Source organism: Schistocerca cancellata, chromosome 6 (genome assembly GCF_023864275.1).
Source record: "Schistocerca cancellata isolate TAMUIC-IGC-003103 chromosome 6, iqSchCanc2.1, whole genome shotgun sequence".
NCBI classification, from domain to species: Eukaryota; Metazoa; Arthropoda; class Insecta; order Orthoptera; family Acrididae; genus Schistocerca; species Schistocerca cancellata.
The window spans coordinates 148,328,100-148,355,931 of record NC_064631.1 but is presented as its reverse complement, the minus strand read 5'-3'; the positions used below and the strand labels follow the sequence as shown (position 1 = coordinate 148,355,931).

Genomic DNA, 27,832 nt, shown 5'->3' with positions numbered 1-27,832 from the left:
CAACACATATGGTATATGTACAGCTACAGAACAATCCAGTACAGTGATTCTTCCCATTTGTGGATACTTCTAGAAAGTACTCGAACGGTATATAGAAATTAAAATTTTTCAGTTCTGGTGAGTTTTGAACTCATGACCCTCCATGCAACAATCTAGTATCATAGCCACTACATTACGGTGACTGCATTGCTTGGCTTCTTCTGCAACAATACCAAATTCAAGTGTATATTAGGAAGGTTTTAGTTATGGCTTATTGTGTTATGATTAGAATATTACTACATGAGAATCATCTGAAACTTTGTTCGCACATTAAAACAGTGTGAAATAATGTAATTGAAGCTACTGCTCTCACATTCCAGCTGCTTGAGAGGTCTCTCTCACAAACCATTTACCAATGATGCCAACCAGTTTATCCATTCAGTTTAAGTGGTGCAAGGTTGTGCAAGCTTCTTCATCTCCCAGTACCTACTGCAGCCTACATCCTTCTGAATCTGCTTAGTGTATTCATCTCTTGGTCTCCATCAACGATTTTTACCCTCCACGCTGCCCTCCAGTACTAAATTGGTGATCCCGTGATGCCTCAGAACATGTCATACCAACAGATCCCTTCTTCTGGTCAAGTTGTGCCACAAACTCCTCTTCTCCCCAATTCTATTCAATACCTCCTCATTAGTTATGTGATCTACCTATCTTATCATCAGCATTCTTCTGTAGCACCACATTTCGAAAGCTTCTATTCTCTTCTTGTCCAAACTATTTATCATCCATGTTTCTCTTACATACATGGCTACACTCCTTACAAATACTTTCAGAAACGACTTCCTGACACTTAAATCTATACTCGATGCTAACAAATTTCTCTTCTTCAGAAACGATTTCCTTGCCATTGCCAGTCTACATTTTACATCCTCTCTACTTTGACAATCATCAGTTATTTTGCTCCCCAAATAGCAAAACTCCTTTACTGCTTTAAGTGTCTCATATCCTAATCTAATTCCCTCAGCATCATCCGAGTTAACTCGACTACATTCCATTATCCTCGTTTTGCTTTTGTTGATGTTCATCTTATACCCTCCTTTCAAGACACTGTCCATCCCGTTCAACTGCTCTTCCAAGTCCTTTGCTGTCTCTGACAGAATTATAATGTCATCGGCAAACCTCAAAGTTTTTATTTCTTCTCCATGGATTTTAATACCTACACCGAACTTTTCTTTTGTTTCCTTTACTGCTTGCTCAATATACAGATTGAATAGCATCGGGGAGAGGCTACAACCACGTCTCACTCCCGTCCCAACCACTGCTTCCCTTTCATGTCCCTTGACTCTTATAACTGCCATCTGCTTTCTGTACAAATTGTAAATAGCCTTTCGCTCCCTGTATTTTACCCCTGCCACCTTTAGAATTTGAAAGAGAGTATTCCAGTCAACATTGTCAAAAGCTTTCTCTAAGTATACAAATGCTAGAAATGTAGGTTTCCCTTTCCTTAATCTATTTTCTAAGGTAAGTTGTAGGGTCAGTATTGCCTCACGTGTTCCAATATTTCTACGTAGTCCAAACTGATCTCCCCCGAGATAGGCTTCTACCAGTTTTTCTATTCATCTGTAAAGAATTCGCGTTAGTATTTTGCAGCTGTGACTTTTTAAACTGATAGTTCGGTAATTTTCACATCTGTCAACACCTGCTTTCTTTGGGATTGGAATTTTTATATTCTTCTTGAAGTGTGAGGGTATTTTGCCTGTCTCATACATCTTGCTCACCAGATGGTAGAGTTTTGTCAGGACTGGCTCTCCCAAGGCTGTCAATAGTTCTAATGGAATGTTGTCTACTCCTGGGGCATTGTTTCGATTAAGGTCTTTCAGTGCTCTGTCAAACTCTTCATGCAGTATCATATCTCCCATTTCATCTTCATCTACCTCCTCTTCCATTTCCATAATATTGTCCTCAAGTACATCGCCCTTGTATAGACCCTCTATATACTCCTTCCACCTTTCTGCTTTCCCTTCTTTGCTTAGAACTGGGTTTCCATCTGAGCTCTTGATATTCATACAAGTGGTTCTCTTTTCTCCAAAGGTCTCTTTAATTTTCCTGTAGGCAGTATCTATCTTACCCCTAGTGAGATGAGCCTCTACATCCTTACATTTGTCCTCTAGCCATCCCTGCTTAGCCATTTTGCACTTCCTGTCGATCTCATTTTTGAAACGTTTGTATTCGTTTTTGCCTGCTTCACTTACTGCATTTTTGTATTTTCTCCTTTCATCAATTAAATTCAGTATCTCTTCTGTTACCCAAGGATTTCTACTACCCTCGTCTTTTTACCTACTTGATCCTCTGCTGCCTTCACTACTTCATCCCTCAGAGCTACCCATTCTTCTTCTACTGTATTTCTTTCCCCCATTGCTGTCAATTGTTCCGTTATGCTCCCCCTGAAACTCTGTACAACCTCTGGTTCTTTCAGTTTATCCAGGTCCCATCTCCTTAAATTCCCAACTTTTTGCAGTTTCTTCAGTTTTAATCTACAGTTCATAACCAATAGATTGTGGACAGAGTCCACATCTGCCCCTGGAATAGTCTTACAATTTAAAATCTGGTTCCTAAATCTCTGTCTTACCATTATATAATCTATCTGATACCTTCTGGTATCTCCAGGGTTCTTCCATGTATACAACCTTCTTTCATGATTCTTGAACCAAGTGTTAGCTACGATTAAGTTATGCTCTGTGCAAAATTCTGCCAGGCGGCTTCCTCTTGCATTTCTTAGCCCCAATCCATATTCACCTACTATGTTTCCTTCTCTTCCTTTTCCTACTGTCGAATTCCATCTCTTCCTTTTCCTACTGTCGAATTCCAGTCACCCATGACTATTAATTTTTCGTCTCCGTTCAGTACCTGAATAATTTCTTTTATCTCATCATACATTTCATCAATTTCTTCATCATCTGCACTGCGGAGCTAGTTGGTATTTATACTTGTACTACTGTAGTAGGCGTGGGCTTTGTGTCTATCTTGGCCACAGTAATGCGTTCACTATGCTGTTTGTAGTAGCTTACCCGCACTCCTATTTTTTTATTCATTATTAAACCTCCTCCTGCATTACCCCTATTTGATTTTGTTTTCTTTACCCTGTATTCGCCTGACCAAAAGTCTTGTTCCTCCTGCCACCAAACTTCACTAATTCCCACTATATCTAACGTTAACCTATCCATTTCCCTTTTTAAATTTCCTAACCTACCTGCCCGATTAAGGGATCTGGCATTCCATGCTCCTATCTGTGGAACGCCAGTTTTCTTTCTCCTGATAACGACGTCCTCTTGAGTAGTCCCCGTCCCCAGATCCGAATGGGGGTCTATATTACCTTCGGAATATTTTACCCAAGAGGACGCCATCATCATTTAACCATACAGTAGAGCTGCATGCCCTCGGGAAAATTACGGCTGTAGTTTCCCCTTGCTTTCAGCCGTTTGCAGTACCACAACAGCAAGGCCGTTTTGGTTAGTGTTACAAGGCCAGTCAGTCAATTATCCAGACTGTTGCCTCTGCAACTACTGAAAAGGCTGCCGCCCCTCTTCAGGAGCCACACGTTTGTCTGGCCTCTCAACAGATACCCCTCCGTTGTGGTTTCACCTACAGTACGACTATCTGTATCATTGAGGCACGTAAGCCTCCCAACAACGGCAAGGTCCATGGTTCATGGGAGGGGGAGGGGGGGGTGTTGTTTGTAGTAACAATAAACAGGGCTCAAAGTCCTCATACATTCAAATATGTTGAAATTGATTTACAATCATAATGTCTTTAGTGTGATCAGTCGTACACTGAGGTGACAAAAGTCATGGGATAGTGATATGCGCATATAAAGAGGCAGTAGTATCCCGTACATAAGGTGTAAAAGGGCAGTGCATATGTCAGAGCTGTCATTTGTACTCAGGTGTTTCACGTGAAAAGGCTTCTTACATGATTATGACCACACAACAGGAATTAATAGAATTTGAATGTGGAATGGTAGTTGGGGGCAGACGCGTAGAACATTCCATTTTGGAAATCATTAAGGAATTCAATATTGTGAGATCCACAGTGTCGAGAGGTGTGCTGAGAATACCAAATTTCAGGCATTGCTTCTCACTTCTGACAACGCAGTGGCCAATGGGCCATCACTTAAGAACCGAGAGCAACAGCGTTTGTGTACAATTGTCAGTGCAAACAGACAGGCAACACTGTGTGAAATAACAGCTTAGATCAATGTTTGATGTACAATTAATGTATCCGTTAGGACACTGAAATGAAATTTGGTGTTACTGGGCTATGGCAGCAGACGACCAACACAAGTGCCATTGTTAACTGCATGACATCACCTGCAGTGCTTCGCCTGGGTTCATGACCATGTCGGTTGGACCTTAGACATCTGGAAAAACGTGGTCTGGTCAGACGAGTCCCAATTTCAGTTGGTAAGAGTTGATGATAGGGTTCGAGTATGGCACAGACCCCACAAAGCCATGGATCCAAGTTGTCAGCAAAGTACTGTGGAAGTTGGTGGTGGCTCTGCACTGGTGTGGGCTGTGTTTACACAGAATGGACTGGGTCCTGGTTATGTTCGGCTGCTTGGAGACCACTTGCAGCCATTCATAGACTTCAAGTTCCCAAACGATGGAATTTTTATGGATGATATTTCGCCATATCACTTGGCCACAGTTGTTTGCAATTGGTTTGAAGAACATTCTGGACAATTTGAGCAAATGATTTGGCCACCCAAGTCGCCCGACATGCCGCCTGTCATACATTTATAAGACATAATCGAGAGATCAATTCGTGCACAAAATCCTGCATTGACAACACTTTCACAAGTATGGACGGTTATAGAGGAAGTATAGCTGAATATTTCTGCAGGGGCTCTCAGCCATGTGTTGAATCCATGCCATGTTGAGTTGCTGCACTTTGGCGTACAAAAATAGGGCTGACATGATATTAGGGGCTATCCAATAACATTTGCCCCTTCAGAGCAAGTAGCCCTTTCATGAAATGGTAGTTCAGAAAATCAATTCATACTCTTACACAGAGTACATAAAAAACGAATAATGTTATACATTCTGAATTTTTGTAATTGTATTGTGTACAAAAAATAAATAAAAGACTTTAAAAAATAAAAACAAAGGAGACTTTTGTCTGTGTGATTTATTATAACATGCTAGTGGCTTCAAAGTGGACAAAATAACAATGTTTATTCAAAATTTGCAACCTTACACAATTCCCCGGTGTACTCCTGATTAGGATGTATATCCAGTGCTCATACACATTTTGCAGTTGTGGAGCAATTCCGGATTTGCTAGTATTGTATAAAGATGAACAGAAAATACAGTTGTGTTAATATTTGTTCTTATTTGCTTCTCAGCTATAATAATAGTTCTTATATTTAGTGCAAACAATAATTATCTATGTACACGTTTTTGCTGATTAATTGTGGAACCACAACAATACAAACTCACATGGTAGATGAATGAAACAACCAATGCTATCCTCAAAAGTTAAACATAACCTTACACACAAATTAAATTAAACTAAACTTCAGTGCTCTGTGGCCTGCAGTTTAAAGGGTATTGAAGCTTATACCCATAATCTCTGTCTACATCCCATGAAGACACTGAATGTGGTATATATATAATAGAGGGAAACATTCCACGTGGGAAAAATATATTTAAAAAGAAAGATGATGAGACTTACCAAACTAAAGCGCTGGCAGGTCGATAGACACACAAAAAAACACAAACATACACACAAAATTCTAGCTTTCGCAACCAACGGTTGCCTCGTCAGGAAAGAGGGAAGGAGAAGGAAAGACAAAAGGATATGGGTTTTAAGGGAGAGGGTAAGGAGTCATTCCAATCCCGGGAGCGGAAAGACTTACCTTAGGGGGAAAAAAGGACAGGTATACACTTGCACACACACACATATCCATCCACACATACACAGACACAAGCAGACATTTGTAAAGGCAAAGAGTTTGGGCAGAGATGTCAGTCGGGACGGAAGTATAGAGGCAAAGATGATGTTGAAAGACAGGTGAGGTATGAGCGGCGGCAGATTGAAATTAGAAATTAGCGGAGATTGAGGCCCGGCGGATAGCGAGAAGAGAGGATATGCTGAAGGGCAAGTTCCCATCTCCGGAGTTCTGACAGGTTGGTGTTAGTGGGAAGTATCCAGATAACCCGGACGGTGTAACACTGTGCCAAGATGTGCTGGCCGTGCACCAAGGCATGTTTAGCCACAGGGTGATCCTCATTACCAACAAACACTGTCTGCCTGTGTCCATTCATGCAAATGGACAGTTTGTTGCTGGTCATTCCCACATAGAACGCTTCACAGTGTAGGCAGGTCAGTTGGTAAATCACGTGGGTGCTTTCACACATGGCTCTGCCTTTGATCGTGTACACCTTCCGGGTTACAGGACTGGAATAGGTGGTGGTGGGAGCGTGCATGGGACAGGTTTTACACCGGGGGCGGTTACAGGGGTAGGAGCCAGAGGGTAGGGAAGGTGGTTTGGGGATTTCATAGGGATGAACTAAGAGGTTACGAAGGTTAGGTGGACGGCGGAAAGACACTCTAGGTGGAGTGGGGAGGATTTCATGAAGGATGGATCTCATTTCAGGGCAGGATTTGAGGAAGTCGTATCCCTGCTGGAGAGCCACATTCAGAATCTGATCCAGTCCCGGAAAGTATCCTGTCACAAGTGGGGCACTTTTGGGGTTCTTCTGTGGAAGGTTCCGGGTTTGAGGAGATGAGGAAGTGGCTCTGGTTATTTGCTTCTGTCCCAGGTCGGGAGGGTAGTTACGGGATGCAAAAGCTGTCGATTGACACACAAACATACACACAAAATTCAAGCTTTCGCAACAAACGGTTGCTTTTGTCAGGAAAGAGAGAAGGAGAGGGAAAGACGAAAGGATTTGGGTTTTAAGGGAGAGGGTAAGGAGTCATTCCAATCCCGGGTGCGGAAAGACTTACCTTAGGGGGAAAAAAAGGACAGGTATACACTCGCGCACTCACACACACATATCCATCCGCATATACACAGACACAAGCAGACATTTGTAAAGCCAGTGGATTGAGTATATATCGGCGGGATAAAATTGTATACTGGATTACGGTAAAAAAGGAGAAGGTGAATACAAAGTGATGGCAAAAACAGAAGGAGGAAATAAGACGACAGAAAAGATTACGAAATGTAACAGTGACAATAACAAACGTAATTGTTGTGTTCAAATTAATGATATGAATATAATAGAGGGAAACATTCCACGTGGGAAAAACATACCTAAAAAGAAAGATGATGAGACTTACCAAACAAAAGCGCTGGCAGGTCGATAGACACACAAACAAACACAAACATACTCAATAATACGTAATACGCAACCCACTTCCAAACCATAACCAAAAAAATTTTTTTCCGCTTTCAGCACTACCGCTGCTATAAAATCCGCCGTTTCTAGTTCACAAACAGTTCCTTTCAGCTATTAAACAACCTTTTCGGCTAGTTTTAATAACTTTTGCTTTATTTCCATTTCCGTTTTCCTCACATCACCGATCATTTTTAGCCGCTTCCCACAGGTTTTAACGTCATTATTTCTTCATCAGACAATTGTTAGCCTCATTTCCATAATCTGCCACCACCAAACCACTCCTTTTAATACATCCTCAAGTAGTTTTTTCGAAATTTTCCAGAAGTTCTCCACCCTTTAACGTGTTTAGGCGGCAACACAACCACCTAACCTTTATGCACATCATTATCTACCTACACAAGTTCATCACAGGATCAACATAGCCCAGCTCTAACCAACCCTTTTTCGCCTTTTTTCACACCAGATCTCCATTTGCTTTCTAGTTTTACCTTTCTCTCTCCCCATATATTTTTATATTTATTTTCATTTTCATTTCAGCCTCGTGTTCCTCTTTCCACCTTCTAGTACCATGTCACCCTCACAACACCTCCACAACGACCCCATTAAGTTTTATTTACATTCCCTCCGCAAACATGCCTTCGCCCTAGCCAGATTACACTCCCATATTTTATTTTCTCAGGCTTGTTTGACATTCGGCATCACCCCGAAAGGCCTCACACTTAAAGTTCCCATCTCTGGCTGCAACCCTTCTTTCCATCAGTCCCTATACCAGTTCCAAACTGAACAATCCATTGCCCTCACCCACCTAATCCTTCACCTACACATCCACTCAGGCAATCAACACACCCATCAACTCCTATCCTTAATAGAAGTCCTCAATCTTTCCTCTCCCACATCCACACCGGCTGTTCAGAGCATCCTCCTACAGGCCAACCGCAAATTAGAACAGCATGCCACCCTCCACCTTAAAAAACTATCCAATCGCCTGGTTTCCCACCTCCGGAAAGGCAACTCACTCACCCTTCACAACCTTTCCAGCAAACCTCAACCTCCTCTCATTGCACACAAACCCAGTCTCTCCCATCTACTCAATCTCCCACTTCCAGCTCCACTCCCTCCAAAACCTCAAAATTCCAATCAACACAATCTGGAACCACAACACCCCAATTCAGTAGTTAACCTTTCCTCCAAACCTCTCTCCCAATCCGAAACCTCTGTCCTATCCAAAGGCCTCACCTTCAGCCCCACTCCCAGATTTAACCAAACAGCCCTCGTCAAAGATTTACTGTCCTACACCCGTACTCTCTGTTGGAAATATCACTTTGCCACGAAGAAAAATGATCCTAATCCTACTCCTAATGATCCAACTCCCCATGACACTATCCAAATTGAACCATGCCTGGAACAGTTCCGTCCTCCGTCACAGCGGGACCCACCTCTTCTTCCTCAAAATCACCCTCTCCTAACCTTCCAGGAATTTCTGACTTCCAGCCTTGCCTCTCAATCCTTCTTAAAAAACCTTAATCCTACTCCCAACATCACCACTGCTGAAGCCCAGGCTATCCGTGATCTGAAGGCTGACCAATCCATCGTCATTCTTCTGGCGGACAAGGGTTCCACGACTGTGGTACTTGATCGTCGGGAGTATGTGACTGAGGGACTGCGTCAGCTTTCAGACAACACTACTTACAAAGTTTGCCAAGGTAATCCCATTCCTGATGTCCAGGCGGAGCTTCAAGGAATCCTCAGAACCTTAGGCCCGCTACAAAACCTTTCACCTGACTCCATCAACCTCCTGACCCCACCAACACCCCGCACCCCTACCTTCTACCTTCTTCCTAAAATTCACAAACCCAATCATCCCGGCCGTCCCATTGTAGCTGGTTACCAAGCCCCCACAGAACGCATCTCTGCCTACGTAGACCAACACCTTCAACCCATTACATGCAGTCTCCCATCCTTCATCAAAGACACCAACCACTTTCTCGAACGCCTGGAATCCCTACCCAGTCTGTTACCCCCGGAAACCATCCTTGTAACCATTGATGCCACTTCCTTGTACACAAATATTCCGCATGCCCAGGGCCTCGCTGCGATGGAGCACTTCCTTTCACGCCGATCACCTGCCACCCTACCTAAAACCTCTTTCCTCATTACCTTAGCCAGCTTCATCCTGACCCACAACTTCTTCACTTTCGAAGGCCAGACATACCAACAATTAAAGGGAACAGCCATGGGTGCCAGGATGGCCCCCTCATACGCCAACCTATTCATGGGTCACTTAGAGGAAGCCTTCTTGGTTACCCAGGCCTGCCAACCCAAAGTTTGGTACAGATTTATTGATGACATTTTCATGATCTGGGCTCATAGTGAAGAAGAACTCCAGAATTTCCTCTCCAACCTCAACTCCTTTGGTTCCATCAGATTCACCTGGTCCTACTCTAAATCCCATGCCACTTTCCTCGAGTTGACCTCCACCTATCCAATGGCCAACTTCATACGTCCGTCCACATCAAACCCACTAACAAGCAACAGTACCTCCATTATGACAGCTGCCACCCATTCCACATCAAACGGTCTCTTCCCTACAGCCTAGGTCTTCGTGGCAAACGAATCTGCTCCAGTCCGGAATCCTTGAACCATTACACCAACAACCTGAAAACAGCTTTTGCATCCCGTAACTACCCTCCCGACCTGGTACAGAAGCAAATAACCAGAGCCACTTCCTCATCTCCTCAAACCCGGAACCTTCCACAGAAGAACCCCAAAAGTGCCCCACTTGTGACAGGATACTTTCCGGGACTGGATCAGATTCTGAATGTGGCTCTCCAGCAGGGATACGACTTCCTCAAATCCTGCCCTGAAATGAGATCCATCCTTCATGAAATCCTCCCCACTCCACCTAGAGTGTCTTTCCGCCGTCCACCTAACCTTCGTAACCTCTTAGTTCATCCCTATGAAATCCCCAAACCACCTTCCCTACCCTCTGGCTCCTACCCTTGTAACCGCCCCCGGTGTAAAACCTGTCCCATGCACCCTCCCACCACCACCTACTCCAGTCCTGTAACCCGGAAGGTGTACACAATCAAAGGCAGAGCCACGTGTGAAAGCACCCACGTGATTTACCAACTGACCTGCCTACACTGTGAAGCGTTCTATGTGGTAATGACCAGCAACAAACTGTCCATTCGCATGAATGGACACAGGCAGACAGTGTTTGTTGGTAATGAGGATCACCCTGTGGCTAAACATGCCTTGGTGCACGGCCAGCACATCTTGGCACAGTGTTACACCATCCGGGTTATCTGTATACTTCCCACTAACACCAACCTGTCAGAACTCCGGAGATGGGAACTTGCCCTTCAGCATATCCTCTCTTCTCGCTATCCGCCAGGCCTCAATCTCCGCTAATTTTTAATTTCAATTTGCCGCCGCTCATACCTCACCTGTCTTTCAACATCATCTTTGCCTCTGTACTTCCGCCTCGACTGACATCTCTGCCCAAACTCTTTGCTTTTACAAATGTCTGCTTGTGCCTGTATATGTGTGGTTGGATATATGTGTGTGTGTGTGTGTGTGCGAGTGTATACCCATCCTTTTTTCCCCCTAAGGTAAGTCTTTCCGCTCCCGGGATTGGAATGACTCCTTACCCTCTCCCTTAAAACCCACATCCTTTCGTCTTTCCCTCTCCTTCCCTCTTTCCTGACGATGCAACCGTTGGTTGCGAAAGCTTGAGTTTTGTGTGTATGTTTGTGTTTGTTTGTGTGTCTGTCGACCTGCCAGCGCTTTTGTTTGGTAAGTCTCATCATCTTTCTTTTTAGGTATATATATATAAACTTTTTAACCTCATGGTTCCAGATAAAATATTACTGTTTAACACATCATATTCAGGTAGCACACCCATTTCTTCCTTTAAATGATGTAAGTTTCTTATAAAAAACCTAGAGACTTGTCCAGACTAAGTATAAAAATTAAACTATATCTCACATTCAGATTTTTTAATGTTCAGAAATGTACAAAAAGTGATTTGATTGACATAATGATCTTGCCCGCATCTCGTGGTCGTGCGGTAGCGTTCTCGCTTCCCACGCCCGGGTTCCCGGGTTCGATTCCCGGCGGGGTCAGGGATTTTCTCTGCCTCGTGATGGCTGGGTGTTGTGTGCTGTCCTTAGGTTAGTTAGGTTTAAGTAGTTCTAAGTTCTAGGGGACTGATGACCATAGAAGTTAAGTCCCATAGTGCTCAGAGCCATTTGAACCATTTTTTTGACATAATGAAACCTTCCAACAGAGTTCAGGATTACATTTGGATGACATTGACTTCTTGCTTCAATACTTCAGCTCACAACTGAGCAGTCATCTTCACATGATTATGCCTTTAAAACTTCAAGTTACACATAAAGAAACCTTTCTGAAATGACATCAATCTGTATTTATCACCAACTTTCATTACTTAACAATGCCCCTTAGACTATTTTCCTGAACTGTGGAATTCATTCCAAATCCACTGTGCAAACACGTCAGAGATATCATGAACAAATTCAGCAAATTTATTTCAGTGTCTTTGTGAATTAAGTGCTTCAGAGACTGATTTTCATAATGAAAATGAGGTTGCTGCCATCCTTATGTTTATGTGGCTTGTCTAGTGCACTCCTGTTAAGTGGTTTATTACTGAATGTTTTCATACAGGGAACGGCAAAAAGATCGGTTTTAAAGTACAAATAACACAAATGTTAAGAGTGATAAAAATGTTTTATTGGTAATTACAGAATGGTGCTAATGGAAATTAAAGAAAATAACATTGGAACAACAGATTTCATCAGTTTAAGATTTGAAGATGAAGTCCTCCAAATGGTGCCCTTCTGTGATGAAACACTCTTCCAGTCTCGCACCAAAACTGTCAAAGATCTCCCCTAACATTGCAGGAGACTGGTTGGCGATTTCTTGAGTAATGACCACCTTAAGTTCACCCAGTGTGTGGGGCTTGTGTGTGTAGACTCTTAATTCAAGAAACCCCACAAGAAAAAATCACGAACACTTAGATTAGGCAAGTGTACTGGCCATGCAACATCCCCGAAACATGAGATTACTCAGCCACAAAAAGTCCATCACCTCATTTGTCTGTATGGGCAGTTGAGCCTTCCTGCTGGAACCACATCCTACTCTGCACTAAGCATTTTCTCCAAAGTTCAGGGATCAGGAAGTTTTGTAACATCAACAGATAACATTGCGAATTGACCGTAACAGTTTGACCACCCTCTTCAAAGAAGTATGGCCCAATGACACAACTTTTTGTTACACCACACAAACTGTTTGTTACACCACACAGTGACCTTAGAACTATGCAGAAAATGTTCATCAGTTCTTCAGGATTTGTAGCTGACCAATAATGAAAGTTATGTTTGTTTACATAACCGTCCAGATGAAAATGCACCTCGTTGCTCATCAAGAAAATTTTTTCATCTGTCATCAAATCAATCATATGCTCTGAAAATGCTTTTCACATTCCATAGTTATTGGGCTTTAACTCCTGAACAATAGCCATTTTGTATGGATGGACATGCAGATTAGACCGCAACATTCGTCTTACTGGGCGGTCAGACATATGCAAAGCAGCAGCTTGTTTACGGGTTAGCTGCTGAGGACTGGCTTCCCCAGCTTCTCTTACTCTATCAATATTCTATGGCATCCAGCCTGATATTGGACAGCCTGTTGACTCCCGTTTCAATGCTGAACCAGTAGCTCTGAAGTTACTCAACCACAGCATAATTGTGTTGCGTGTTGCAACATTTCCTCATGGACCTAAATTAAAATGCCTACAGAACTGCCGCTGCACAGCAACACAGGAATTGCTAAATACCTTGACAACAAACGCACAATGCTCAGCTGATCACTACTCTTGGCTACTAAAAATGTCCACGTGTAGGCTCTGAAATGCGCCATTCCTCACCACCACACACCATCTATTCGCTCATCACGCCGCAGCAAAAACCATCTGATCATTTTGCTGCTCCTTATACTTTCTTCAGTCACTTTCTATTTTGGAACCATTAGTGGAATGAATCATTTTAAGAAGTGGTTCTCCAAGAAGTTTAATAAATATGGCTTGATAAAAAAAAATCCGTACATTCATTGGCTGCATTTATAAAATATCCCCTTTCTGATACACACATTTCCTTCCTGCTTTTGTTTCTTGCACCTCTCCCCCAAATCCTTGCTTCTCCCATTCTTGTAGTAGAGTGGACTTCAGATACATCTGCCAACATTGATTTAAGTTTTTGAAGAAAAAAAAGAAAAAGAAAGAGATCTAAATGGGCTCAACTGAATGTACAAATAATCTAACAGTGGAAATTCCAACAATGTAGGAAAGATAGACATGTTAAGTTGCAGACAGGCACAAGAAAAAGAAACACACACCATTCAATCACACAAGCAAACCCTCCTCATGTATGCACAACTACAGACTGGCAGCTCAGCCCAGAATGCACAAGAAGTGTTTCTCTTTCTTTTTCTGACAAAGGCTGTGGCTGAAAGCATATTTGTGAGTGTCTATTAAATGCGCCTGACTCCAAACTTGCGCCTGACTCCAAACTTAATGTGTAATGTTTACAGTAACTAGCAATCTGTCTTTTCCTACATTGTTGCTTGAATAACTACAACTGATCTCTTTTCTACCTCTTGTCTGTTGCAACCACTTTTGCATGTGTACTTATTACTTGCATGCAAGCAGTTCAAATATTCTGCCTTCACCCATTCTCTTTCTTCTGTTGAATAATTTTTCTGTCTTTCTCTTCTTCATATTCCCACCTGTACAACGTTTTTAATCTGTAAAACTATAATTTATCTATAAGATGCTTTCTTTTTTGTTTATATTGTAGCTAATTACCTTACTCAATGTGTGATATTTTCAGGAGCGCCAGCATTGCTTTTTAAGGATTTGTGTGTCCCAAGGGAAGTGGATGACAGTACAACTTTAAGTGCAGACCTTTTCCTAAAGCCGGAGTACCTTGGTGCAGTGGACATTGCTGCTGAGTCAGCCAGACAAATGCTATTTGCACGTTGGACACATGCTGTTGTTGCACTTATTCCTGAATTTTTAACTAGATTTGTAAGGTATGGATTTTACGTAATTGTATAGGTACTTGTAAGTTCTTGTAAGATAAAACTTATTCACGCATTTCCTGATGAAACACATACCATGAAAATTGCATTTTACTTCATTTCATAGGATAAATGTCATCATTGATGTGTTGTGGGATCCCATTGGCATAGTTATCAATAGAGCAACATGTATGAGTCCTATTTCTCATATCTTATCTTCATGGTCCTTACATGCAGTGTATGTTGGCAGCAGTAGAATTGTTCGGCAGTCAGCTTCAAATGCCAGATATCTAAATTTCCTCACTAATGTTTCTTGAAAAGAACATTGCCTTCCCTCCAGAGATTCCCATTTGAGTTCCCAAAACATCTCCGTAACACTTGCATGGTGTTTGAACCTACTGGTAATAAATTTAACTGCTTCGATTGCTTCATTCAGTCCGACCTGGTACAGTTCTCAAACACTCAAGCAGTACTCAAGAATAGTTCGCACCAGCATCCTATAAGCAGTCTCCTTTGCATGTAAACCACTCTTTCCTAAAATTCTGCCAGTAAAGTGAAGCCGACCATTTGCCTTCCCCACCACAGTTCTCACATACTTGTTCCACATTATATCACTTTGCAGTGCTATTCCCAGATATTTAAATGACTTGACTGTGTCAAGCAGGGCACTAGTAATACCGTATCTGAACATTACAGGTTTGATCTTCCTATTCATCCGCATTAACTTACATTTTTCCACATTTAGGGCTAGCTGCCATTCGTCACACCAACTGGAAACTTTGTCTAAGTCGTCTTGTATCTTCGTACAGTCACTCAACTTTGAGACCTTACCATTCACCACATCATCATCAGCAAAGAACTAGATTGCTGCCCACCCTGTCAGCCAAATCATCTATGTATATGGATAGCAACAACGGTCATATCACACTTCCCTGGAGCACTCATGATGATACCCTTGTCTCTAAAGAACGCTTGCCATTGAGGGCAACATACTGGGTTGTATTATTTAAGAATTTTTAGCCACTCACATGTCCGTGAACTTATTTCATATGCTTGTACCTTCAGAAACAGCCTGTAATGGGACATTGTGTCAAATGCTTTCTGGAAATATAGAATCTGCCTGTTGCCCTTCATACATAGTTCGCAGTATATCATGTGAGAAAAGGGCAAGTTGAGTTTCGCATGAGTGCTGCTTTCTAAAACCCTGCTGATTCATGCACATAAGTTTCTCAGTCTCAAGAAAGTTTATTATATACGAACTGAGAATATATGCAAGGATTCTGTAGCAGACAGAAGTTAGGTATATTGGTCTGTAATTTTGCGGGTTCATTCTTTTACCTTTCTTATACGCTGGAGTCACCTGCATTTTTTTCCAGCCGCATGGGACTTTACGCTGGGCTAGAGATTCACGATAAATGAAAGCTAGGTAAGAGGCCAGTGCTATAGAGTACCCCTTGTAAAATTGAACTGTGGTTTCATCCGGACCTGGTGATTTATTTGCTTTCAAATCTTTCTGTTTCTCTGTGCCGGGTATGCTTATTACTATGTTGTCCATACAGGAGTCTGGCCAAATGACAGTATGTCTGTACGATTTTTCTGTGTGAAATTTGGAACTTCGGCTTTTGTTTTGCTATCTTCGGTTGCCACACAAGACTGGTCAACAAGGGAACTGAATAGATACCTTAACCTGCTGAGCGATTTTACATACAACCAGAATTTTCTCGAGTTCTCTGCCAGGTCTTTTGCTAAGGCATGACAGTGGTAGTTGCTGTATGCTTTGCGCATAGGTGTTTTCACAGACGCACAAATCTCTTCTAACCTTCACTTGTCATCATTTTTGCGTTTCCTTTTGAAGTGAGAGTGCAACAGCCTCTGCTTCCTCAGCATCCACCAAATTTCATTATTAAACCATGGTGGGTCTGTACCATCCTTTATCCACTTACTAGGCACATAAGTCTCCAGACTAAAATTTACGAGGGCAGTTCAATAAGTAATGCAACACATTTTTTTTCTCGGCCAATTTTGGTTGAAAAAACCTGATATTTCTTGTGGAATATTTTCAAACATTCCCGCTTCGTTTCGTATAGTTTCATTGACTTCCGACAGGTGGCAGCACTGTACGGAGCTGTTAAAATGGCGTCTGTAACGGATGTGCGTTGCAAACAACGGGCAGTGATCGAGTTTCTTTTGGCGGAAAACCAGGGCATCTCAGATATTCATAGGCGCTTGCAGAATGTTTACGGTGATCTCGCAGTGGACAAAAGCACGGTGAGTCATTGGGCAAAGCGTGTGTCATCATCGCCGCAAGGTCAAGCAAGACTGTCTGATCTCCCGCGTGCGGCCCGGCCGTGCACAGCTGTGACTCCTGCAATGGCGGAGCGTGCGAACACACTCGTTCGAGATGATCGACGGATCACCATCAAACAACTCAGTGCTCAACTTGACATCTCTGTTGGTAGTGCTGTCACAATTGTTCACCAGTTGGGATATTCAAAGGTTTGTTCCCGCTGGGTCCCTCGTTGTCTAACCGAACACCATAAAGAGCAAAGGAGAACCATCTGTGCGGAATTGCTTGCTCGTCATGTGGCTGAGGGTGACAATTTCTTGTCAAAGATTGTTACAGGCGATGAAACATGGGTTCATCACTTCGAACCTGAAACAAAACGGCAATCAATGGAGTGGCACCACACCCACTCCCCTGCCAAGAAAAAGTTTAAAGCCATACCTTCAGCCGGTAAAGTCATGGTTACAGTCTTCTGGGACGCTGAAGGGGTTATTCTGTTCGATGTCCTTCCCCATGGTCAAACGATCAACTCTGAAGTGTATTGTGCTACTCTTCAGAAATTGAAGAAACGACTTCAGCGTGTTCGTAGGCACAAAAATCAGAACGAACTTCTCCTTCTCCATGACAACGCAAGACGTCACACAAGTCTTCGCACCCGAGAGGAGCTCACAAAACTTCAGTGGACTGTTCTTCCTTATGCACCCTACAGCCCCGATCTCGCACCGTCGGATTTCCATATGTTTGGCCCAATGAAGGACGCAATCCGTGGGACGCACTACGCGGATGATGAAGTTATTGATGCAGTACGACGCTGGCTCCGACATCGACCAGTGGAATGGTACCGTGCAGGCATACAGGCCCTCATTTCAAGGTGGCGTAAGGCCGTAGCATTGAATGGAGATTACGTTGAAAAATAGTGTTGTGTAGCTAAAAGATTGGGGAATAACCTGGTGTATTTCAATGCTGAATAAAACAACCCCTGTTTCAGAAAAAAAATGTGTTGCATTACTTATTGAACTGCCCTCGTACAATTTGCTTAAACTTTGCCCATAATTCCTTTCCATCCATCTTACTGGAACTAAGTGATGCCAATTCATTGTCTGAGTGAGAAGTTAATAACTGCTTATCTTCTCTATCTAGAAGAAACACCCTTGTAGCCTTCTTGACTGATTTATTAGCTTTCGTAATCATAGTTACTATAACGGCATCATGATCGCTAATCCTCCCTTCTATGCTGACTTTTACCGTATTTACTCGAATCTAAGCCGCACTTTTTTTCCGTTTTTCGTAATCCAAAAAACCGCCTCCGGCTTAGAATCGAGTGCAAAGCATGCAGAAGTTATGAAAAATGTCGGTACATGCCGCCACAACTAACTTCTGCCGCCGAATATATGTAGCGCTAAGCGGGCATGTTTTGTAGGCACAAGGATAAATACTGGCGCCAAAATCTCAGCGTCAGTAAATAAATTTAAAAAAAAGTGGAAGACGAGCTTTTTTTCTCCGCCGCGAGTTTCGACCACTGCATTTTCATACATTATCCAATGAAGTAAATACAAATTCCGTATTGTTCATCTTCGAATGTAGCACAATTTCAGTGTACTACGAAAATCTGACTGGCAAGACTGTTTGGGATGTTTGTCAATATGGCCAACTCTACGTTCTGAATTTTTTCCTATCTGTGAGAAGAGATGGTTGCTAATAGGAACCTGATGAAATTTGAATCATATACAGTATTCTCTTCACCATAAGAATTATACGAATATAAACCTTTTGCCATGTATTCTTTCGTGTTCGCTGCTATCTCATTTAAATCCTGTCTGCCTAATAAACTACGAAACTAGAGTGAGACAACAGCAAACGCGGAAGAATATACGTATCGTGTCATGTTTATATTCGTATTATTCTTATGCCTAATAGTGATACAGTCAGAAATGAAGCACGGCAAGTGACTAGATTTTTAAATCTAAAATGACTAATTTCTGTGCAGAATTTGATGTAATAAAGAAGCGACCGCAAAGATTTTCAAACGGAGAAAAATTTTCGCCTAACTTTCGTTCAGAACATGTTCTATCATACGCAGTCTATTATTTGATTCTTGTTGATCATTATCAAAGAAAGCAGCAGTGTAAGTAACAACAAATTGCGGTCTCTTGCCATTGTTTCGCTAATGAGACGATTCCTCTTTTTTTTTTTTAATTGTACGCGGCGGTAGCGCGCACAAAAGCAAGCCGTGCCGCGAGCCGCGACAGGCCGTAAACACGCACTATCAGAATGCGACAAACAATGCATAACACAGTGCAGTAATGCATTTTCAGCTTAAGAGTGACGCAAACACCTATAACAAAGAAAACGGCAATTACCAGATCAAAGCAAAATAAGCAATCGATTGAAACCAGACGAAGCACGTGAAAACGGAAGGGCACCCGTATAAATACGGACGGAGCGCCTGACGCATAGCAGTGGCTACGTGGTAAAGCTTAACTGCTAAGCTTAGACACGAACCAAACTACTGTAGCTGTATCGTCATTCATTCGACCTAAATTGTGTCTCACATTACAATGGACAAACTTTGTTTCGATTTGGAGGTGCGGCCTAAAACTTTTCTCTCCCCTTGAATTTCGAGTCTCAAATTTCAGGTGCGGCTTAGATTCGGGAAATTTTTTTTTCCTTTATTTTGAGTCTCATTTTTCAGGTGCGGCTTAGATTCGAGTAAATACGGTATGTGAAGCTGAATAATGTTTGTGAATTTATCACCTACTTTTCCTTCTGTGAATTTGCATTTGTGTACGCACAGAATATGAAGTTACAGACATTTTGTCTAGACTGACTTTAATTTTCCTAGTGTGAACCCTCAGTTGTCTTATAGAAACAATGTGTATATGTCAGCAAGATGTAAAAATCTGAAGATAATGGAAGGTATCCACTATAAAGGGGTAAGACTGGCTGCTGGAGCCTACCGGACCACTGAGCCACCACTATGCATCCAGTTGGAACTCCTCATAAAGTGTTTGGCAGTTCTGGTCCACCTGCTTAATTGCTCACCTGTGAAAATTCCATTCTCTAGTCACCCATGGATAATTAGCTATATCATATCTTAGTGAAAACAGATCTAGTGTTACTTCAAATGGATCAGATTCCGGTTCTTGTGCTGAAAAGTAAAGACTCTGATTTTTTTATGTGAAAACTTTTTAAATAAAACAAATGTTATTAACATTCTACTTCTTTGTTCTTGATGTCTGCATATTTATTTCTCAGCATAGTCAGCCTGGTGGCAAATACATTTCTCCCAACGAGAGACCAGTTTGTGCACTGATTCATCACCATCAAAGTGAAGCTCCCAAAAGTGATCTTTAAGTTGTGGGAACAGATGAAAATCAGATGGGGCCAAGTCGGGACTGTATGGAGGATGATTGATGACATGAACCATTGTTGCAGATGTTGCAAAACTCGAGTGTGACCTAGAACTGTTATGCTGAAGGAGAGGATACTCCATGCATGGACAAACTCTTTGAATTCGTAACTCAATTACAGCAAGCTGTTACTCACACACTGACATAGAACTTATATTACAGATCGCCATGTTACACACAACAATCGAGACCCCTGGAAGTTGGTTGCAAATATGTGGACATGTAGAATAAAGACATAGAATGTTAATAACATTTGCTTGGTTTAAAAAACTTTAAAAGTTTTCACACAAAAAATTCAGAGGCAGCACACCCTCATATCATGTGGAATGCTGAGGTACATGCTGTCTTGAGGTCATGCCCTGCAGCCAGGCGACTAGCGCGAGTTTTGGTGTTCTCGTAAAGATAAGTTATTTTAGATTATAAAACATATAGATTAGTACTGATTACGTAGTAAATAAGTGTATTAGTGTGCCGTTTAAGTGTACCATTAAAGGTTTCATTTTTCTTTACGTAATATAGCAGAAAACACGAAAAGACCGTACTGTCGTATTTTCTGTTTACGTTCTGCTGCAGCAAATCTATAGAATTTCGTTTAGTTGTTCCTTGCTCTCTTAAGCAATTTAACTTAGCGTACCTCTTCATTATTTAACTAGCATTTCCGGAAAGTAGCGTAAAGTTTAACTTGTTGTTTCAGAAACTTTGCACTTTTGTTTTTGTTTACACACAGTTGCGTTTAGGCCAAATTTGTGTAACCATATTTTCGTGTTTATCTGTAATTTAACTGACTTATTCTTAATAAACTATTACGTTTATCATGGTGAAAAGTGCTTGACTTGCCGTAGAATTGTTAGGTCGGGGCTTTGGTGTGATGGGTGCTGTAGTTTTTTCCATGTGGGTGACTGTAGTGGCGTGGGAATAGAGGAAGTAAATGAGACTCATCAGTGGTTTTGTAGGATTTGTAGTAGAGATAGGAAGATACTGGAACAGGAGGGGAAAATTGCTGCCCTTCAGGCTGAGTTAGACAAGGCCAGGGGAGATCTTGACAGGTTAAGGAGGGAGAAGGGTAAAGAGAGGTGGGAAGTGGCAACAGGCAACAGGAGGAACAGGCCTGGAACTTTGTCTGACAGCTTTATGGTGAATGTGGAAAATAGATTTGACCTGTTGCTTCAGTTAGAAGCTGGTGAGCCTCAAGCAGTTGCAGGTGTAGACAGGGCACAACAAACTTTCAGCAGCAAATTGAAAAGTAAGAATGTAGGGAAATCAGTAAAGAGAAAGAAAGTGTTGTTGTTAGGTAGTTCCCATGGAAGAGGTGTTGGCCAACTCTTGCAGGATGAACTAGGATCAGAATACCAGGTCACCAATTTTTTTAAACCTAGTGCGGGTCTGGAGCAGGTGACAGAGGATTTAGGATCACTTTGCAAAGATTTCACTAAGGAAGACACCGTGGTTATAGTGGGTAAAGCAGGTAACAGTATTGACAGAGATCCTGGGTACAGTATAGAGTGTGACCTGGCGAAGATTGCATCAGCATCGAAGCATACTAGTGTTGAGTTTGTATCTGTTCTTGGGCGCCATGACCGACCTCATTTGAACTCTTTTGTCAAGAGAGTTAATTTGGAGCTGGAACGGCTGCTCATGTCGGGTGTGGGGTCACACATTGGTGTGGTTCATGTTGATTTTATCAGTAGGTGGGATTATACTAGGCATGGCCTTCACCTCAACAGGAAGGGGAAGGGTAAATTGACTGGGGAAATAGCAGGAAAGTTAAAGGGGGGAGGCACTGTCATGAGTGGTAAAATACCAGTGGTTATAGGATTCAGAAAAGACCCTTTTTTAGGGTAGGGAGGACAGAAAGAAAGCAAATTTTAAGAGAGGTTAGAACTGAGACAAACTTTCAGTTTGAGAAAGAAATAAAAAAAACATAATTCCAGCTTATTACATCAGCATAAACAGCCATTGGTTAAGAATTTTCAACTGCCAGCAGATATTTTAACTCCACCCAATTTTAACTCAGTCAATGTGAAATGTCAGCTGTCTTTACTGCATCAAAATATTCGAGGACTGAGAAATAAAATTAATGAATTAACTATCTGCATAGATGAATTAGAGTCTTCAAACCCAGCTGACATAATCTGCCTCTCTGAACATCATGTGACCACTGGTATAGAACTTTTAAGTGTTACAGGGTTTAGGTTAGCATCTCACTTTTGTAGATCAGAAATGGAGAAAGGAGGAGTTGCCACATTCATCAGGAACTGTCATAAATTTAAGAATATAGACATTCATAAATTTTGCCTAGAACAGCATATGGAAGCATGTGCAACAGAATTAGATTTTCACAAAAAATCTTTCATAATATTAAGTGTATATCGAGCACCTGCAGGTAACTTTAATCTGTTTGTAAACCACCTTGAAGCTGTACTGGCCCATTTAACAACCAAAAACAAAGATATAGTGGTTGCTGGTGATTTCAATGTAGATTTCCTTAAAGACTCTCCCAATAAGAACTTATTTGAGTTAGTAACACTATCATTCAACTTAATTCCCACAGTAAAGTTCCCCACTAGGCTAGCCACTTGCTCACAAACAGCCATTGATAATATCTTTATAGAAAAGTCCAATGAACATAATTATATTACAAAACCAATAGTCAATGGCCTCTCAGACCATGACATGCAGCTCCTTCTGTTAAATGCTAATACTGAACAGGATATAAAATCTGTTAAATCTGAGCTCAAGAGGGTAATCAGTAAGCCAAAAATTGATTATTTTAGGACACTCCTCAGAGACATTCACTGGACTGATGTTTACAGTGCTCATGGCATGAATGAAAAATATAACATTTTTGCTAATAAAGTGCTTACCTTATTTGAACACTGCTTTCCCCCAAAACTTACCAAGGTTAGAGCAAAGTCTACAAAGAAGCCATGGATTACTCGAGGAATAGGGGTATCTTGTAAAACAAAAAGAAAACTGTATCTGTCAATCCGCAACATTTCCAATGTTGATGCTATAGCACATTATAAGAAATACTGCAAAATATTAAAGACTGTAATACGGATGTCAAAGCAAATATATTACAAGGAAAAGATAGTCATATCAGATAACAAAATAAAGACAATATGGGATATAGTGAAGGAGGAGACCGGTAGAACCAGACATGATGAGGAACAAATAGCATTAAGAGTAAATGATACATTGGTGACAGATGTGTATAGTGTTGCAGAACTTTTTAACAAACATTTTATAACTGTTACTGAAAAGATGGGGTTGTCAGGTTCGGTAGATGCTGCTATGGATTACCTTAGACCAGACATTTCAAGTAACTTCCATAATATGAATTTGACCCTCACTACCCCAACAGAAATAATGTCCATCATAAAATCTTTAAAATCAAAAACATCTAGTGGGTATGATGAAATATCAACAAAGTTAATTAAAGAATGTGATTCTGAGCTAAGTAACATATTAAGCTATCTGTGTAACCAGTCGTTTATCAGTGGAATATTTCCTGAATGGCTGAAATATGCTGAAGTTAAGCCACTGTTTAAGAAGGGAGATAAAGAAATAGCATCAAATTTCCGTCCAATTTCACTGTTGCCAGCATTCTCAAAAATTTTCGAAAAAGTAATGTACAGTCGTCTTTATAACCATCTTATCTCAAATAACATACTGTCAAAGTCACAGTTTGGATTTCTAAAAGGTTCTGATATTGAGAAGGCTATCTTCACTTACAGTGAAAATGTGCTTAATTCATTAGACAAAAAATTGCAGTCAACTGGTATATTTTGTGATCTGTCAAAGGCATTTGACTGTGTAAATCACAATATCCTTTTAAGTAAACTAGAATATTATAGTGTAACAGGAAATGCTGCAAAATGGTTCAAATCTTGTATCTCTGGCAGGAAACAAAGGGTGTTATTAGGAAAGAGACATGTATCAAGCTATCAGGCATCATCCAACTGGGAACTAATTACATGTGGGGTCCCACAAGGTTCCATTTTGGGGCCCTTACTTTTCCTTGTGTATATCAATGACCTTTCATCAGTAACATTACCAGATGCCAAGTTTGTTTTGTTTGCTGATGATACAAACATTGCAATAAATAGCAAATCAGGCGTAGTCTTAGAAAGATCAGCCAATAAAATATTTGTGGACATTAATGACTGGTTCCTAGCCAATTCTTTGTCACTAAACTTTGAAAAAGCACACTACATGCAGTTCAGAACTTGTAAGGGGTGTCCCAAGAGTATATGCCTAACATACGATGACAAGAAGGTAGAAGAAGTGGACAGTGTTAAATTCTTGGGATTACAGCTTGATAATAAATTCAACTGGGAGGAGCACACCACAGAACTGCTGAAGCGTCTTAACAAATCTCTGTTTGCAATGCGAATTTTGTCAGACAGGGGATATAAAAATGAAAATGCTGGCATACTATGCTTACTTTCATTCCATAATGTCATATGGGATTATTTTTTGGGGTAATTCATCAAGCCAAGCTAAAGTTTTCCGGGCACAAAAACGTGCAGTAAGAATTATATGTGGTATGAACTCAAGAACATCCTGCAGAAGCCTGTTTAGGGAACTAGGGATACTAACTACAGCTTCCCAATATATTTATTCCTTAATGAAATTTGTCATTAAAAATATATCACTTTTTCAAACCAACAGCTCAATTCATGGAATCAATACTAGAAATAAGAATAATCTTCACAAGGATTTAAAGTCACTTAGTCTTGTACAAAAAGGTGTGCATTATTCAGGAACACACATTTTCAATAACTTGCCAGCAGCCATAAAAAGCTTAACAACCAATGAAATTCAGTTTAAGAGAAGCCTAAAGGATTTATTGGTGGCCAACTCCTTCTACTCCATTGATGAATTTCTTAGTAAAACCAACTGATTTGTATATAAGTGCAACAAACTTCTGCACAATTTCAGTGCAGTAATGTGTTCACTGAAAATTTGTGTGTGTGTGTGTGTGTGTGTGTGTGTGTGTGTGAGTATAATCTAACTTCTGCACCATTTCAGTGCAGTAATGTGTTCATTGTAAATAAGTATTACGGTAGTTTTATTACATGTTTATTACCTTATAAATAAATAAAAAACTTTTTTATTTTAAATTCAGTGCATTAGTATTTGTAAAATGACTCTTAGTGTTCATTAAAAAATGACGATCATTCCACTTGGGACCTGTGGAATGGTACATTAGCTTATTTGTTTTAGTTGTAAATATTTGTCATGTATTGTTGTTTTTCTGACATGTTCCTCATCCTGGAGGACCTCCTCACTACGGATCAATTGGAATGAAAGTAAATCTAATCTAATCTAATTTGAATTACAAAATCTCATTGCTCTTATTCTGAGAGTGCACTCTAAGGTGTCCAGATCACGTATCCAGCACAAAAATCTGTCTACAGGTGAGGAGTGATGGCAGTCAAGTTTAGGCTTGCTCTACACACTTAGGGTGTTTAGCAGTGTTCTGAGCACTCTGCTGTGAATGTCGTGCCAGTGTGAGTGTTAAATGTGATCATAGTGAGTTACTTACAAGGGAACACCCCCATCGCACCCCCCGCAGATTTAGTTATAAGTTGGCACAATGGATAGGCCTTGAAAAACTGAACACAGATCAATCGCGAAAACAGGAAGAAGTTGTGTGGAACTATGAAAAAATAAGCAAAATATACAAACTGGGTCGTCCATGTGTAAGATAGGCAATATTAAGGGCAATGTGGGGCGAGAAACGCCGTGGTCCCGCGGTTCGCGTGAACAGCTGCGGAACGAGAGGTCCTTGGTTCAAATCTGCCTTCCACTGAAAATTTTGCTTTCTTCATTTTTGCAAAGTTATGATCTGTCCGTTCGTTCATTGACGTCTCTGTTCACTGTAATAAGTTTAGTGTCTGTGTTTCGCGACCACACCGCAAAACCGTGTGATTAGTTCACGAAAGGACGTGCCTCTCCAATGGGAACCGAAAACATTTGATCGCAAGGTCATAGGTCAACCGATTCCTCCACAGGAAAACACATCTGATATTTTGTATACGACACTGATGACAGCATGTGCGTCACATGACAGGAATATGTTGTCGACCCACCTAACTAGTACACTTGGCGAATGGGTGAAAAGTTTCTTCTACCTTGCCCGATTTAAGTTTTCTTGTGGATGTAATAATCACTCCAAAAAAAGTGATGAAAACATAAGAGTTTTTCACATAAACTGAAAACAAAAAGTTAAAATTTTCGGTCAAGGGAAGATTAGAACCAAGGACCTCTCGTTCCGCAGCTGTTCACGCTAACCACGGGACCACGGAGCTCATCGCCTCATATTGCCCTTAATATTGCCTATCTTACCATGGACAACCCAGTTTGTATATTTTGCGTATTTTTTCATAGTTCCATACAACTTCTTCCTGTTTTCTCGATCGATCTGTGTTCAGTTTTTCAAGGCCTATCCACTGTGCCAACTTATAACTAAATCTGAGGGGGGTGCGATGGGGATGTTCCCTTGTTAGCAAATTTTTATTCAATTTGCTGTGATTTGTCATTGCTGGTGGTGGTAAATGACAAATTCTATGTAAGCAAGCGAGAGAGACAATTTACAGGGTACATACGTACTTCGAGTGCAAAGTACGTGTACGTGCCCACCACAACTGGCCCTTGGAACCAGTAACACTGCCTTGAATTGTGCAACCCACCATTTTTCATGAATCAAACTAAAGTGCATCTGGAACACAGCACACACCCCTTTGTGTACTCTAAGTAGGAAGGATATGATACTCTTTAAAGGATACCAAGTCATATAGGAATTTGGAGGGGGGATAGCAGTCAAGGAGATATACATGATAGCTACTTCATAACTACTGTGGCAAATTGTAAGTCACGCCTACGTGCGGTGTTCACCAGGCCATGCAAATGAGAGATGAGAACCTGAAGTCGGTAGAAACAACCCCTTATCAAAGTGTAGTTCTTTACAGCCACTGAAACAAAATGGAATCCTATTAAGTTGCCTGAGCACTGCCCTTTGACATAGGGTCCCACCTGTGCAGTGCATAAATGAGATAATAACCATTGGTTACACCTTTATTTGGTATGAAAGTCAGAAACAGCTATTGGTCATTTGTCTCTCCTCACCAAAGTGTTGGGAGGGAGCAATTAAAATGTTGCAGCCTAGCTTTAGGTGTGCTGTGCTGACACTGATAACTGCCCTGTCATATCCATTTTAAAACAAATGACATAAAATGAAAGAAACTACCATAAAATGAGGCTACTTCAACCATTGGGGTAACACAAGCCATTTTGCAAGGCAATCTTTAAATGCTGCTATTGGCATCATTGTCGTGAGCTTGGAAGGTTTTGTTGTTGCTGTTGTGTGTGTAAGTTTTTCTCTAAGTCTTGGAAAATAGGTTGACAATCGAAGGTAAATTTACATAATCACTTTTCTTCCAGATAAATTTTAGCCCAGTTTTATATCCATCAAAACTTTTCTTGCTGTAATGGTGTTCCCCAACAAATTTTAATGCCACCACTTTCCAACATAACCTCAAACAATACTTTAACTCTTTTGCTACTTCACAACATTTGTTTCCAAAACAGTTCTTTTTTGGTGTTGAAAAGTTTGCAGTCATGTCATATATGGGCAACATATGCCACCTGCA

The 27,832-nt window shown here is 41.2% G+C and overlaps 1 protein-coding gene across 1 annotated transcript in view; it reads left to right on the top strand.

Moving 5' to 3' along the window:
* LOC126191307 (speckle targeted PIP5K1A-regulated poly(A) polymerase-like) overlaps positions 1 to 27,832 on the top strand; it is a 222,664-nt gene that overhangs the window by 181,926 nt on the left and 12,906 nt on the right. Inside the window, exon 10 of the mRNA XM_049932136.1 lies at positions 14,291 to 14,492. Coding sequence (XP_049788093.1) covers positions 14,291 to 14,492 — 202 coding nt within the window. The remainder of the gene's footprint in view (positions 1 to 14,290; positions 14,493 to 27,832) is intronic.